This window comes from Hyperolius riggenbachi, chromosome 8 (genome assembly GCF_040937935.1).
Source record: "Hyperolius riggenbachi isolate aHypRig1 chromosome 8, aHypRig1.pri, whole genome shotgun sequence".
NCBI lineage: Eukaryota > Metazoa > Chordata > Amphibia > Anura > Hyperoliidae > Hyperolius > Hyperolius riggenbachi.
Window position 1 is genome coordinate 195,223,821 of NC_090653.1, and position 14,369 is coordinate 195,238,189.

General features: G+C 44.2%; 1 protein-coding gene across 2 annotated transcripts in view; it reads left to right on the forward strand.

Moving 5' to 3' along the window:
* The window catches only part of PLP1 (proteolipid protein 1), a 348,570-nt gene that overhangs the window by 271,616 nt on the left and 62,585 nt on the right, over positions 1 to 14,369 (forward strand). For both annotated transcript variants that reach the window (XM_068248070.1, XM_068248071.1), the window contains exon 7: positions 9,878 to 9,943. In XM_068248070.1, the coding sequence (XP_068104171.1) occupies positions 9,878 to 9,943 (66 nt within the window). The remainder of the gene's footprint in view (positions 1 to 9,877; positions 9,944 to 14,369) is intronic.

Here is a 14,369-nt window from a genome sequence, read left to right on the forward strand (position 1 = left end):
GTTGGCACTTTATAAATCAATAATAATAATAGTTGTTTTCCTCTATGTAAGTTAATTTTGGCAGCCCAAAGTAGAATTACCAGTAACTGGAAATCTAATGATCCATTGTCATTATTGCACAAGAAGTCACTAGTTTCCTGTTATTTAATATTAGAACACAGTATCAGAAGTAAATCCTTAACTTTGAAGGACACAAACTTATCCCGGACGAATAAGAGAAGCTTTTACGTCACCTAGGCTGAATGTTTAGTAGAGGAAGGTTAAATGATTTAGTAGTTTTTTTTTCTTTTCAAACCTATTTTTAAAAGGTTTGTATCTCACCTGCACCTCATTATCCATAACTGCAGATACCTTTTCTGGTGGTACTTTGATATGTGCTAGAGGTTAATTTTCAAAATATACTATCCTTTTTAAGAAGTCCCTCATATCTGGGTTCTCAAGTAGTCAGTTGACCCCTGTTCCAACAATTCTTAGTTACTAGTTGAGATTGCTTACCCAGCCAGCCACTAAGTAGTAGCAGAGGAAAAGTTGCACAGCATTCCTGAGGTTCTGGACCAATGTGGCAAATAGAACAATCCAGAGGGTCTGCACAAATTCTTGTTTATTCAATAATTGTGACAAAAGTCAGTTTGCAAAACCAACACATGTTTTGGGGCCCTGAGGGCCTTTAACCTTTTTGTTAAGTTTAGAACAATGATCTGATCAGTCTTCTTTTTGGGGGTTGTACTATCTTCATTGCACCATCATTATGCTTGCTCATTGGACCTATAGTAATTGTGTGTGATTTCGGTGGTCTGTATGTGATGTCGGTGTTCTGTGTGATGTGTCGGTGGTTTGTGTGTGATGCCGGTGGTCTGTGTGTGTCTGTCTGTACGTGATGTCGGTGGTCTGTGTGAGATGTCGGTGGTCTGTGTGTGTCTGTGTGATGTGTCGGTGGTCTGTGTGTGTGATGACAGTCGTCTGTGTGATGTCGGTGGTCTGTGTGATGTCGGTGGTCTGTGTGATGTGTCGGTGGTCTGTGAGAGGTGTCGGTGGTCTGTGTGCATCTGTATGCGATGTCGGTGCTCTTTATGTGATGTCGGTGCTCTGTGTGTGATGTCGGTGGTCTGTGTGTGTCTGTTTGATGTGTCGGTGGTCTTTGTGTGTGTATGTGCATGCGTGTGATGTTTCTGCTGTGTGTGTGATGTCGGTGGTCTGTACGTGTTGTCGGTGGTCTGTACGTGATGTGTCGGTGGTCTGTGTGTCGCAGAGGCGGGACAAGGTCCTCCAGCACCCAAGGCTGAGACACCAAAGTGCACCCCTCCATCCCTCCCACCCCAGCCGTCACACACTCATTGCTATTACACTAAGAGGTGCCACAGGGCCCACAACCTCCCCAACACCTTAATATCTAGTTATCTGGCTTGCAGTCACTGCTATGTATCCCCTTTTCTTATTTCTCTCTGCTTCAAACACAATTAGGAATGACAGCTGAATGAATTGTGCGCCCCCTCCTACACTGCGCCCAGAGGCTGGAGCCTCTCCAGCCTATGCCTCGGCCCGGCCCTGTGTGTGTGTCTATGTGTGATGTCAGTGTTTGATGTCGGTGGTCTGTGTGTGATGTCGGTGGTCTGTGTGATGTGTGGAATTGGTATGTGATGTGTAACCTTTTACTCGGTGCCTTTGCTGATAGTAAACTCGCTGAAGTTTGGGCTGATCCCTGCCACCTACACTATGTACAGTGTATGCTGTTAACTCTATTTGTACTGGTAGTAAACTAGCTGCAGTGTAAGTCGATCCCTGCTACCTCCAGTATGTACAGTATTAGCTTTTACTCTGTACCTATACTGATAGTAAACTCGCTGTAGTGTGTGCCATTCATTTCTACCCCCAATATGTACATTATAAGCTGTTTCTCTGTGCCTGAACTAATAGTAAACTAGCTGCAGCGTTTGCTGATCCCTGCTACTTCCAGTACGTACAGTATAAGCTGTTACTCTGTGCCTGTACTGATAGTAACCTAGCTGCAGTTTGTGCTGATCCCTGCTACCTCCAGTATGTACAGTATAAGCTGTTACTCTGTGCCTGTACTGATAGTAAACTAGCTATAGTTTGTGCCTATCCCTGCTACTTCCAGTACGTACAGTATAAGCTGTTACTCTGTGCCTGTACTGATAGTAACCTAGCTGCAGTGTGTGCTGATCTCTGCTGCCTCCAGTATGTACAGCATAAGCTGTTAGTCTGTGCCTGTACTGATAGTAAACTAGCTGCAGCGTGTGCTGATCCCTGCTACTTCCAGTACGTACAGTATAAGCTGTTACTCTGTGCCTGTACTGATAGTAATCTAGCTGCAGTTTGTGCTGATCCCTGCTACCTCCAGTATGTACAGTATAAGCTGTTACTCTGTGCCTGTACTGATAGTAATCTAGCTGAAGTGTGTGCTGATCCCTGCTCCCTCCAGTATGTACATTATAAGCTGTTACTCTGTGCCTATCCTGATAGTAAACTCACTGTACTGTATGCTGTTCATTTCTACCCCAGTGTGTAAATTATACGCTGTTACTCTTTCTGCCTTCACTGATCCCTGCTACCTCCAGTATGTACAGTATTAGCTGTGAAGCCTGGTACACACATACAATTTTGATTGGCCAATTACTACTTCTAGGTATTATGAGAGCTCAGCTCTTTTTTCTTAGTATTCAAAGACTGTTGGCCCTCATACTACATGGAGTTGGTCAAACTGGTTAGTGATTGACCAGTCAAAATTGAATGTGTGTATGCTCTATGCCTGTACTGATAATAAACTATCTAAAGGATAGGGGGCTCCATCCAATATTTTGCTGGGCAGGCCCATTATTGTTAGGTTACACAGCTACTAAGTTCATGTACATTTGGCCCCACCCATGGCCACCAGGGCCGGGTTTTTACTTTTTACCGCCCTAGGCCAGCACTTAACAAACCGCCCCCCTTCCATCTCCTCACCAAAATGCCTCCCTTAACCCCACCTCATGTGTACAAGTAATGTGTACAGTATTATATCATTGACTAGGCCTAAGGCCCGTTTAAAAATGGGAGCTAGGCTGTGGCCGCGACCCCCTGTACTGCTCTCTGTTTTAGTTGCGCACACTACGCACGCACACACCCTCCCGCCCCCCTTTTGGGCCCGTTCTCCACTGCTGCTTGTCATTCCCCCAGCCCCGCGTCATTCTCTCTGCAGTGTCTCTGCGTCCCTGCACATGCACACAACGGAAAAAGCACTGACACAGGGACATGAGACACAGAGACACTTGCCTATTATTAGGTAGGATTGTGAGCTCCATAGAGGACAGTCAGTGACATCCCTGTAAAGTGCTGCAGAAGATGTCAGTGCTATACAAACACATAATAATAATATGGCAGGACATTAGGCTATGACTATGGTAGGATTAGATTGTGAGCTCCTCTGAGGACAGTCAGTGACATGACTATGTACTCTGTACAGTGCTGCAGAAGTTTTTAGTGCTATACAAATACATAATAATATGGTAGGACATTAGACTATGACTATGGTAGGGTTAGATTGTGAGCTCCTCTGAGGACAGTCAGTGACACGACTATGCACTCTGTAAAGTGCTGCAGAAGATGTCAGCGCTATATAAATACATAAAAGTAATAATATGGTAGGACATTACACTATGACTATGGCAGGAATAGATTGTGAGCTCCTCTGAGGACAGTCAGTGACTTTACTCTACAAAGTGCTGCAGAAGATGTCAGTGCTATATAAATACATAATAATAATATGGTATAACATTACACTATAACTATGGCAGGATTAGATTGTGAGCTCCTCTGAGGACAGTCAGTGACATGACTATGTACTCTGTAAAGTGCTGCAGAAGATGTCAGTGCTATATAAATACATAATAATAATAATATGGTAGTATATTACACTATGACTATGGCAGGATTAGATTGTGAGCTCCTCTGAGGACAGTCAGTGACTTTACTTTGTAAAGTGCTTCAGAAGATGTCAGTGCTATATAAATACATAATAATAATAATATGGTAGTACATTACACTATGACTATGGCAGGATTAGATTGTGAGCTCCTCTGAGGGCAGTCAGTGACTTTACTCTGTAAAGTGCTGCAGAAGATGTCAGTGCTATATACTATCTACAGTGCTATAAACTATGATAGGGATTAGATTGTGAGCTCCTGGGAGGACAGTCAAAATGCAAAAGCGAGAGAGGGAAAGGATGATAAGCAAAAGTGGAGGAAAGGATAGAGATGGTGAGGAAGAAAAAGAGGGAGAGAGAGCACACAGTGAGGGACTAAGAGAGGGAACAACATGGGGAAGAAGGGTAAGGAAAAAGGAAAGAAATAGAGCACAAGATGAGAGAACAAGAGAGGGATAATGTGATGGTAAGAATCATGAAAAGAGTGGAGGAGATGAGGAGCCATTACTCATGGAGTGACTGGGAATGGGCAATAAATCAGGCAGGGCAGTGCTGAGACACAACATTCAGCAGCATCCAGCAAGTCAGCTTATCTGGTATGCAGCTACGGGACTTACAGGTCAGTGTGAATGGAGGACTTTCATCTCACCCATCTGCTCTTGTATCGCTGCCTGACTGCGGGCTCCTCCACACAATCACTTAGTGAAATACAGCCCTGCGCCCCAAGCCACCTCTCCTGCACTAACCTTACTGCACTGCACACACTTAGCTGGATGGAGATCAACAGCAGCATGGGGCTCACATAGCCGGGTCCACAGTGACGGCAGTCGTGTACAGGAAGTGGGCACCGCTTGCTCTCATTAGACACCACGTGTATGCAGTGCTGTGAGCGGGGAGCTGTAAAGGAGGGATTAATCACCGGCATCATGCGGGCGTGTAGACGGACCGGCAACGGTAGGACACAATGGAAGCATGGCACAGTCAGCTGTAATGTCTCCCTACCTCAGGCTCTGCCCTAGGCCTCAACCTATGTGGCCTGCCCACAAATCCGGCCCTGATGGCCATGCCCACTCACTGCATGACCATGCCCACTTTTTGCTACGGCGCGCAACTTCTCTCCCCCAAGTGCCCATGTGTGCCCCAGATCTCCTAGGACCCTAGCAACACCCCTGAGGTAGTGTAAGGGTTAGGCCTGGTTCACACTGACAGATGAATGTTTAATGCACTGTAAACAACCGCAAAGAGCTTGAGTGATAACGTCAGGTGAGCAAATCCTTGTTTTTGCTAGTTGACACCTTCAGGACATAAATGTTAGTCCTCTCGGAGGCAATCTTTGTGTAGTGGGTGCTGTGCTTGTACGCATGTTCACTGTAATTCATGCGTTCGCAGGTTTTCCAGCCCCTATTGTTGAGGAAGTTCATTGACAATAAAGTGACCAAGGGAAGGGATAGCTGATTGGTTGTCTTGTTTCTGCTAAATTTAATGTGAGGAGTCAATTTTTGGTTCCGATATAATGTATAGGGAATGATTTGAACACGCCATATGGTTGTGAATAGAAGCAAATGCGAACACCTGTTCTTTATCATGAACTATTCGCCAGGCGAACAGTTCAGGCCATCTCTAAAAGGGATCACCCAAAGCATCACACACCACCTTGGAATACCCAGATACAACTAGGAAAGTATAAGGGACTAAAAAAGATGAAAAAGCCCTCCTACTAAGAACCAATGCTGAGTATAATTTGCCTTCCAAATACAGAAGAAGAAAGCAACTGTGGTTTCAGTGGTGTAGCTACAGATCATGGGGCCCCATAGCAAATCTGTCATGGGGCCCTCAGACGTAACCACTCTTAAGCAATACAACCTGCCCCTACCCTATGGATATGAGCTAATTGGGCAATTTACATTCTCATGCAAACATCACTGCACAGAGCTCATGGGCACGGAGGGTGGAGAAACACAAGAAAGTTAATGGTGAATACATTGCCCCCTATGCTCTAGGGCCCCATAGCAGCTGCTATGGCTGCTATGACTATTGCTACTACCCTGTGTGATTTCCTATGATGCATCACTCCTGAATATGCAAATTATCTATTTATGCCCCTGAAACCAGACTCACATCCAAAACCACTTGTGTATGGGAAGCAACCTACAGTTTATAAATTTTACAGAGCCTCATCAACCCAACATGCATACAGTCTGTACACACTACCTTGGCATTGGCAAACACATTGTGCCAATCCTTGGGTCTGGATTAAGAGATTGGAAACTGGATCTGGACCCAAGCACAAGTTCCTAAGATATTAGACATCTGTTACATTGGTTGCATACAAGCAGCCCAACATTCTCTACTCTGCACCTTAAAGTGAACCTGAGGTGGACATTTTTGTAAAAAACAAAACAAAAACATTACTACATTATCTGGGGCGGGGGGGGGGGGGGAGGAGGCTAGCCAGATCAGATAGTGTCAATTACCGGCCGCTGCTCCCTGCCTCCGCTGCACCCCACAATCGCTGACTATCGGTTAAAAACATGGCAGCGACCCCTAAGCTCCAGACACTGCGGCTCTGGCTCTGTGTGTCTCAATACAGAGTACAGAGCAGAGAGGCAGGGAGAGGCGTGTCAGAAACATAGAATGGGTGTTAAAAAGGCAAAGCTGACCAATAAGAACTGGGAAAGAGGTGTTCCTAACACCAGAGTGGGTGTTTTGATGGAATTCCTCTCCTGCAAGGGACACCCCGTACCCTTGTAGATTGCCGATTAGCTGCTTTTTGACAATTTCAGAGGGTCACAGCGTGATGCAGGGGGTGGGGTAAGAGAGTTGCATGGAAGGGACACAAAGGCATGGCAAAAGGCTGGGAACATGCCTCTGTGTCCCGTTTGACCCCTCCCCCGCGGCACCTCGGGTGCACTTTAACCAAAGAGGGAAATAAACAACTGAGCTAGAATACTGTCACACTGCTAAGATTTTTCACTGACATTTCTTTTTCAACGTCCACTGACTGGTGACAACAAGCCAAACAACATTATTTAAAAAATTACAATATGTTTTCCATGATGTTCCATTCCATTAGCTAAAGGTGCTAATACACCAATCGATTTTAATATTTGATTTCCTGCAGATTTGATTTATCTGCTGGGAATCAATTGATCATAATGTGACCCGAAAATCAATTTAAAGTATCAATTGAACAGGATATAAACTTTGTCAATTGGTGGGGAAAGGTGTGTGTGCGTGTGTGTGTGTGTGTGTGTGTGTGTGTGTGTGTGCGTGCGTGCGTGCGTGCGTGCGTGCGTGCGTGCGTGCGTGCGTGCGTGTGTGTGTGTGTGTGTGTGTGTGTAGAGCATTGGTAGATTGATGGTTCACAACGTCAACATCAGGGATGCTCATCCAGATTCCAGATACCCGAACTATCCAGATATCCGAAAGTTTTTCTGGTATCCGATCTCAGATATGGATTCCAGATAGCTGGTTAAATCCGGAATGCACTACCCGGATAACGCATTAGGTATCTGGAAATTCCGTCCAGATACCTAGTTCGAGTACCCGATCCAGATAGCGTAACCACGGAGAAGACGTCCTTGACGTCATTGAGCCAATCAGAGGGCTCCCAGCCAAAGCCCTAGCAACCAATCACAGAGGGGAACCCTGGCCAGCCCCTCCTGCATATAAGGCGGGCTCCATGATGAGAATCTCATCCTTGCTTGTGACTGCTCACTGAGAGACATCTCCAGGGCTGTTGGCTAAGCAAGTGCTGTATTACTGTGTTAAACCTAGCGTTTTTGCTCCTAAACACCTGTACTACACCAGTATTTTATTGTTTTTTTAGTTAGCTAGCTTGTATTTTGATTTTAGTCAGTGTGACAGTCAGACTCAGTGCTGCAGCTGCTAGGCTAGGTTAGGGCCTGCTGTGTGCACAGGCTAGGCCTGCTGCCAGACTTAGCTACAGTATAGCTTGTAGGTTATTAGGGATTAGATTACTGTACTATTAACTTTTTTTTTTTAGTATTATACCTCCCCACATAAACAATTGCTGTTTTTCTTAAAAAAAAAACATGATGCTTCATGCATCATTTACTATAAAAGATGTTTTGGAAGCAATTTAAAGGATACCCAAAGTGACATGTGACATGATGTGATATGTAAGTGGCTGACTCAGCCCTGACTCAGACAGGAAGTGACTACAGTGTGACCCTCACTGATAAGAAATTCCAATTGTAAAAGAGTTTCCTAGCAGAAAATGGCTTCTGAGAGGAAGAAAGAGGTAAAAAGGGGAATTTCTTATCAGTGAGGGTCACATTGTAATCACTTCTTGTCTGAGTCAGGACTGAGTCAGCCACTTACATATCTGATATTTAACTCTTTCAGGCAGAGAAAGAAGAAAAGGAAAACAGCATAGTTATCTGTGTGCTAGGCACTGTACATACACATGTCTATCTCATCATGTCACATGTCACTTCGGGTATCCTTTAAAGGCCAGTTCCGGATTTCAGTCCGGATTTCCCGGATAATGAGTTCGGATATCTGGATAGATTCGGATTTCTGAAACGGTTCAAATCCAGATATCTTGATTTATCCAGATTTTTTGCTATCCGGATCTGGAACAACCCGGATATCAAAAAGAGGTATCCGAGCACCACTGGTCAACATTGCGTTGAACAGTGCAAAACTGCAGTTTGATCGATTTTCAATAGAGTCTCAGCTGGAGTCTATTAGAAATTGATGTGCTGTGTGTTGTAGGAAACTACTACTGCTGAATTGATTCTTTTCACAAAGTAATCGATAGTTTTGGAACATTAGGTGGAAATGCTGGGAATATCCCATACAATTTTCTGTTATGCTGGGCATACATGAGTCGACCCGGCGGCTCGATTAGCTGCCGGATCAACTCCCGCTGTGTCCCCGCTGTATCCCCGCACGTCCCCGCTCGTTCCCGCGGCCGGATCGACTCCCGCTCTTCCCTTATATTCCGCTTGATTCCCCGCTATTGTCCGCCCGCGGGGATTGAGCGGGGTATCGATCCGGCGGGTCATCGGATCTGTCGGAAATTATCAATCGAGCCATCAGCGGCTCGATTGATAAGGGCGCATCGGCCCGTGTATGCCCAGCATAAGATTCGCCCGTGTATGCCCAGCATAAGATTCTTCTGTTAGATTTTTCTGTTAGATTTTCTGTTAGAATGCATATTTAGATTATTTTCTGTAGAGAATGGTCATTATCTCTGGTGTATTGTCTTCTGTTTATCTCCTGCTGAGTAGAACAATGCCTAATTGCTCGGCAGATAGATGGTAAGATAGATAACATTTCCAACATGTTGAACTTTATCTATCTGGCAGGTAAATCTAATGCTAAACATACACGGTTCGTTTTTTACTTATCAATCGAGCCACTGATGGCTCGATTGATAATATTCGTCAGGTCTGATGACGCGCCGGATAGATTCCCTGCTCGATCGCGGGGACGAGCGGGGATCGATCCGCGTGCACGCACAGACAAGCGGTGACGCGCCGGCATCAAGCCGCTGGCTCGATACCGGCGCATAAACTGATTATGCCCAGCATGACAGAAAATTGTATGGTGTATTCCCAGCATTAGTGTATGGCCAGCTTAAAATATTATGCAAGTGTAGAAAATGTAATGAATGGAATATCTGCTATCCTTTTACACCAGCTCGAAGTTAACATACTGTAGATTAAAAAAAAAATAAAACATTTTCAAATAGATACATTTCACAAAATCTTTTACAGATACAATACATCAGAAATTGCAGTTGTTTTATCTTGACCTCCTGGGTGGATATCAAGTGGATATCAGTGTAAACTTAAAAAAAAAATAAAATCAGGAGATTTGTGATCATTTTGAAGATACCACACATTATTTGCTATCAACATTTTATTTCATTTTCAACCATTTTATTTCGGTTTCCTTAAAAAAATGTTGTTGTTTTTTCCCCTCTAGTTTCAGATGACATTCCACCTTTTCATTGCTGCGTTTGTGGGTGCAGCTGCAACCCTTGTGGCTCTGGTAAGTTATATTGGTGTTTTTTTGTTTTGTTTTGTTTTTTTTATTTGGAACAAAATAAATCTAAAACAAAGGATTCTTATTTAAACCAGTAACTAACAACATAGCAGGAGAATCCCTCAACCCAAGAAAATAGTACAGGTACAATCTGCTCATCATAAAGCCAAAAACCTTGCAATAACCTAGGGATTAGCTATTAGACTCACTGCCAGTTTGTCACTGCACCACAAGCATACAATCCCCCACTGGTCCTAATAAAAAGCTCCGCTCGGTCTGCGCAGAAAATTTGTCAAACCAACCGGCCCAACAGGATTCTTCTGGTGCAGACTTGTTTCAGCACAGAGGATCTACACTCCTTGATCCTATTGGTTCTTACCAATGCAAATGCAGTCTTCCGTCAGGTCCGCCTGGACGCTCTCCTCTGATTGGTCTGTGAGGTAGGAGGATGGTATATAAGATGGTGTGATGTGAATGTGGTTTAGTGTGGGACTGTCCAGCCTGATGAAAGGCTAAAAGGTCTGAAACAGCGGGCTGTCACTGGTTAACAGCTCCATACCGTTTTCCATCATTTTTATGGATTTTAATATAGTTGATTAAAGAGCTATATTTTATATTTATCATATGTAGAAGAACATTTTTGGGGGTATTTTTTTTGGATATTTACAGTATTTCCTTTTAAGCAATACCAGTTACCTGGCTGTTCTGCTGATCCTTTGCCTCTAATACTTTTACTCACAGACCCTGAACATGCATTCAGCAGATCAGGTGTTTCTGACATTATTGTCAGATCTGACAAATTTAGCTGCAGGCTTATTTCTGGTGTAATTCAGACACTACTGCAGCCAAGTTGATCAGCAGAACAGGCAGGCAACTGGTATTGTTTAAAAGGAAATAAATATGGCAGCCCCCATATTCATCTCACTACAGTTGTTGTTTAAGCGCCATAATGTATTCATACTGCATTGTGAGATTCATAAACTCCACCTACAATGTATGTACCATGTCCATACTATAATATAAATCACCATTTGTGTATTTAACATAAAGAATCATAGCCATCAGTCCAAAACTAGTGTAACCATTTTTACAAACTCACAGTCATAGACTATGTTCCAAAAAATCACCCCTAATCAAAAAGGCGCTGCTGTGTCCATTGTCCATTGGGATATACAGTATATATACATCTTTGTGCGCTGAACGCGGAGATATCCCACAATCGTTACAGTGCCCATAGACATTGCCTGATGAGTGCTAATGACTAAATAGAGTGCACCTGTGTGTAATCTAATGTCAGTACAAATACAACTGCTCTGTGACAGCCTCAGAGGTTGTCACAGAGAATATTGGGAGCAACAATACCATGAAGTCCAAACAACACACCAGACAGGCCAGGGATAAAGTAATTGAGAAATTTAAAGCAGGCTTAGGCTACAAAAAGATTTCCAAAGCCTTGAACATCCCACGGAGCACTGTTCAAGCGATCATTCAGAAATGAAAGGAGTATGGCACAACTGTAAACCTACAAAGACAAGGCCGTCCACCTAAACTCACAGGCCAAACAAGGAGAGCGCTGATCAGAAATGCAATCAAGAGGCCCATGGTGACTCTGGACGAGCTGCAGAGATCTACAGCTCAGGTGGGGGAATCTGTCCATAGGACAACTATTAGTTGTGCACTGCACAAAGTTGGCCTTTATGGAAGAGTGGCAAGAAGAAAGCCATTGTTAACAGAAAAGCATAAGAAGTCTTGTTTGCAGTTTGCCACAAGCCATGTGGGGGACACAGCAAACATGTGGAAGAAGGCTCTATGGTCAGATGAGACCGAAATGGAACTTTTTGGCCAAAATGCAAAACGCTATGTGTGGCGGAGAACTAACACTGCACGTCCCTCTGAACGCACCATCCCCACTGTCAAATATGGTGGTGGCAGCATCATGCTCTGGAGGTGCTTCTCTTCAGCAGGGACAGGGAAGATGGTCAGAGTTGATGGGAAGATGGATGGAGCCAAATACAGGGCAATCTTGGAAGAAAACCTCTTGGAGTCTGCAAAAGACTTGAGACTGGGGTGGAGCTTCACCTTCCAGCAGGACAACGACCCTAAACATAAAGCCAGGGCAACAATGGAATGGTTTAGCCGCCAAACCCCCCCCCCCCCCGGGAGACCCGAAGCGTAGAGCCGCTCGCCTCGGGACCGGAGCGTGGACGGAAGCGGGCTGCCTCTCTCCCGGAGCGCATCGCATGTTCGTTGGGAAACCGGTGCTAAATCATTCGTAGACGACCTGATTCTGGGTCAGGGTTTCGTGCGTAGCAGAGCAGCTACCTCGCTGCGATCTATTGAAAGTTATCCCTTGAAATGTCCACTGGTGCTCAAGGCTAAGTTTCTCTGCAGACTGCCTGATAACACCCCCAAAGCATTCGGTTCCCACCACCATGTTTGACAGTGGGGAAGGCAGATTTAGGTTGAAGGCTTCTCCTTTTTTATGCCAAATGAAGGAAACATCATTGTGACCAAATAATTACATTTTTGTTTCATAGTTACATAGTTATTTGGGTTGAAAAAAGATATACGTCCACCGAGTTCAACCAGAGAACAAAGTACAACACCAGCCTGCTCCCTCACATATCCCTGTTGATCCAGAGGAAGGCGAAAAACCCTTACAAGGCATGGTCCAATTAGCCCCAAAAGGGAAAAAATTCCTTCCCAACTCCAGATACAATATATACAAATGTAAGCAGACTGCAGAGTGGTGCAGTGGAAGTGTGCTGGGCCCATAACCCAAAGGTTGATGGATCGAAACCCACCTCTGCTAGGCATGATTTCATTTTTGCACCTCGCTTTATCGCATGGGCAAAACAGTTTCCATAGCCCTGTAAGAGAAAGTGTAAAAAGGGCCCTGCCGTAACATAGATATTACGGTAGCTAAGACTACTCCTGGGCCTTTCTTGTAGTTGAAGAGATGAGTGAACTGTGACACCACACTTAAAAAAAAAAAAAAAAAAAAAAAAACAGCAAACAGAGAAGCTTCCCCATGGAGCATTGGATTTGGTAAAGTCTTAAGCCAATGTGTTGTAAGACACAAGTAAGCTTTAGGTTAGCAGAAATGGTTGCATGGCCACCTAGCTTTTCATCCTTCCCAGGCCAGCTAGGCTGGCTTCAGCCTGTAGCGTTGGTGGTATAGTGGTGAGCATAGCTGCCCTCCAAGCAGTTGACCTGGGTTCGATTCCTGGCCAATGTATGTGAGTGTGCTTTTGACATCCTACACATCCCTGGAAGACAAGATCCTCCTCCTCCTCCTCCGGAGGGATTACACTTCCTGATAGATGCAAGATGTTGTAAAGCAGTTTAGGCCTGCAATTCAACATTCAATGTGATTTCTGACCTTAAAACAGTGGATTGCGTCAAATCTAGGGTTTTCTATTGAGACTTTTGACGTGTATCCCACTCAACCATGTCTCCGTCCAGGTATTAGACCACTTGAAACATCTTTTCCATCATTTTTCTAGCCAGCATAATTTTTTCTAAATTTCCAAGTTCGCCTCTCCATTGAAATCTATTGCGGTTTGCGAAGGTTCACGTGAATCGAACTTTCACGGTAGGTTCACGAACCGGGTTTGCGAACCTAAAATCGGAGGTTCGGCCCATCTCTAGTCCCCAACTGTATCCCATTTATTTTGTATGGTGCTAGACCATCGGTACGACCAAAATGCATGGCTTTACATTTTTCAACATTGAATTTCATCCATTTATGTGCCCATATAGCCATTCTATACAGATCCTGTTGCAATATGTCACTATCTTCCTGAGAGTTGATGATTCTGCACAATTTTGTATCATCTGCAAAAATAGCAATATTGCTTTCTACTGCATCTACTAGGTCATTAATAAATAAATTAAAGAGCACTGGACCCAGTAAAGACCCCTGTGGGACCCCGCTGCTAACAGTCACCCATTTTGAGTATGATCCATTGACCACAACTCTTTGTTTTCTGTCCATTAGCCAGTTCCCTATCTATGCACACAGACTCTTCCCCAGCCCTTGCATCCTCGAAGGCCTTTGCAAAGTCCAAGTATATCACATCTACAGCATTCCCAATATCCACATTAGCGTTCACTACTTCATAAAAGTTGAGCATGTTAGTCAAACAGGACCTGTCTTTAGTAAACCCATGCTGATACTGAGAAATAAGATTATTTTCTACTATGAAGTCATGTATAGCATCTCTTAGTAACCCCTCAAATAGTTTTCATACAGCTGATGTTAAGCTTACAGGTCTATAATTTCCTGGATCTGATTTTTTTTCCCTTCTTAAATAATGGGAAAATGTGGGCTGTACGCCAATCCACTGGAACTCTGCCAGTTAAAAGAGTCAAAAAAGATAAGATAAAGGGGTTTATATATAACTGAACTTAATTCCCTTAGGACCCGAGG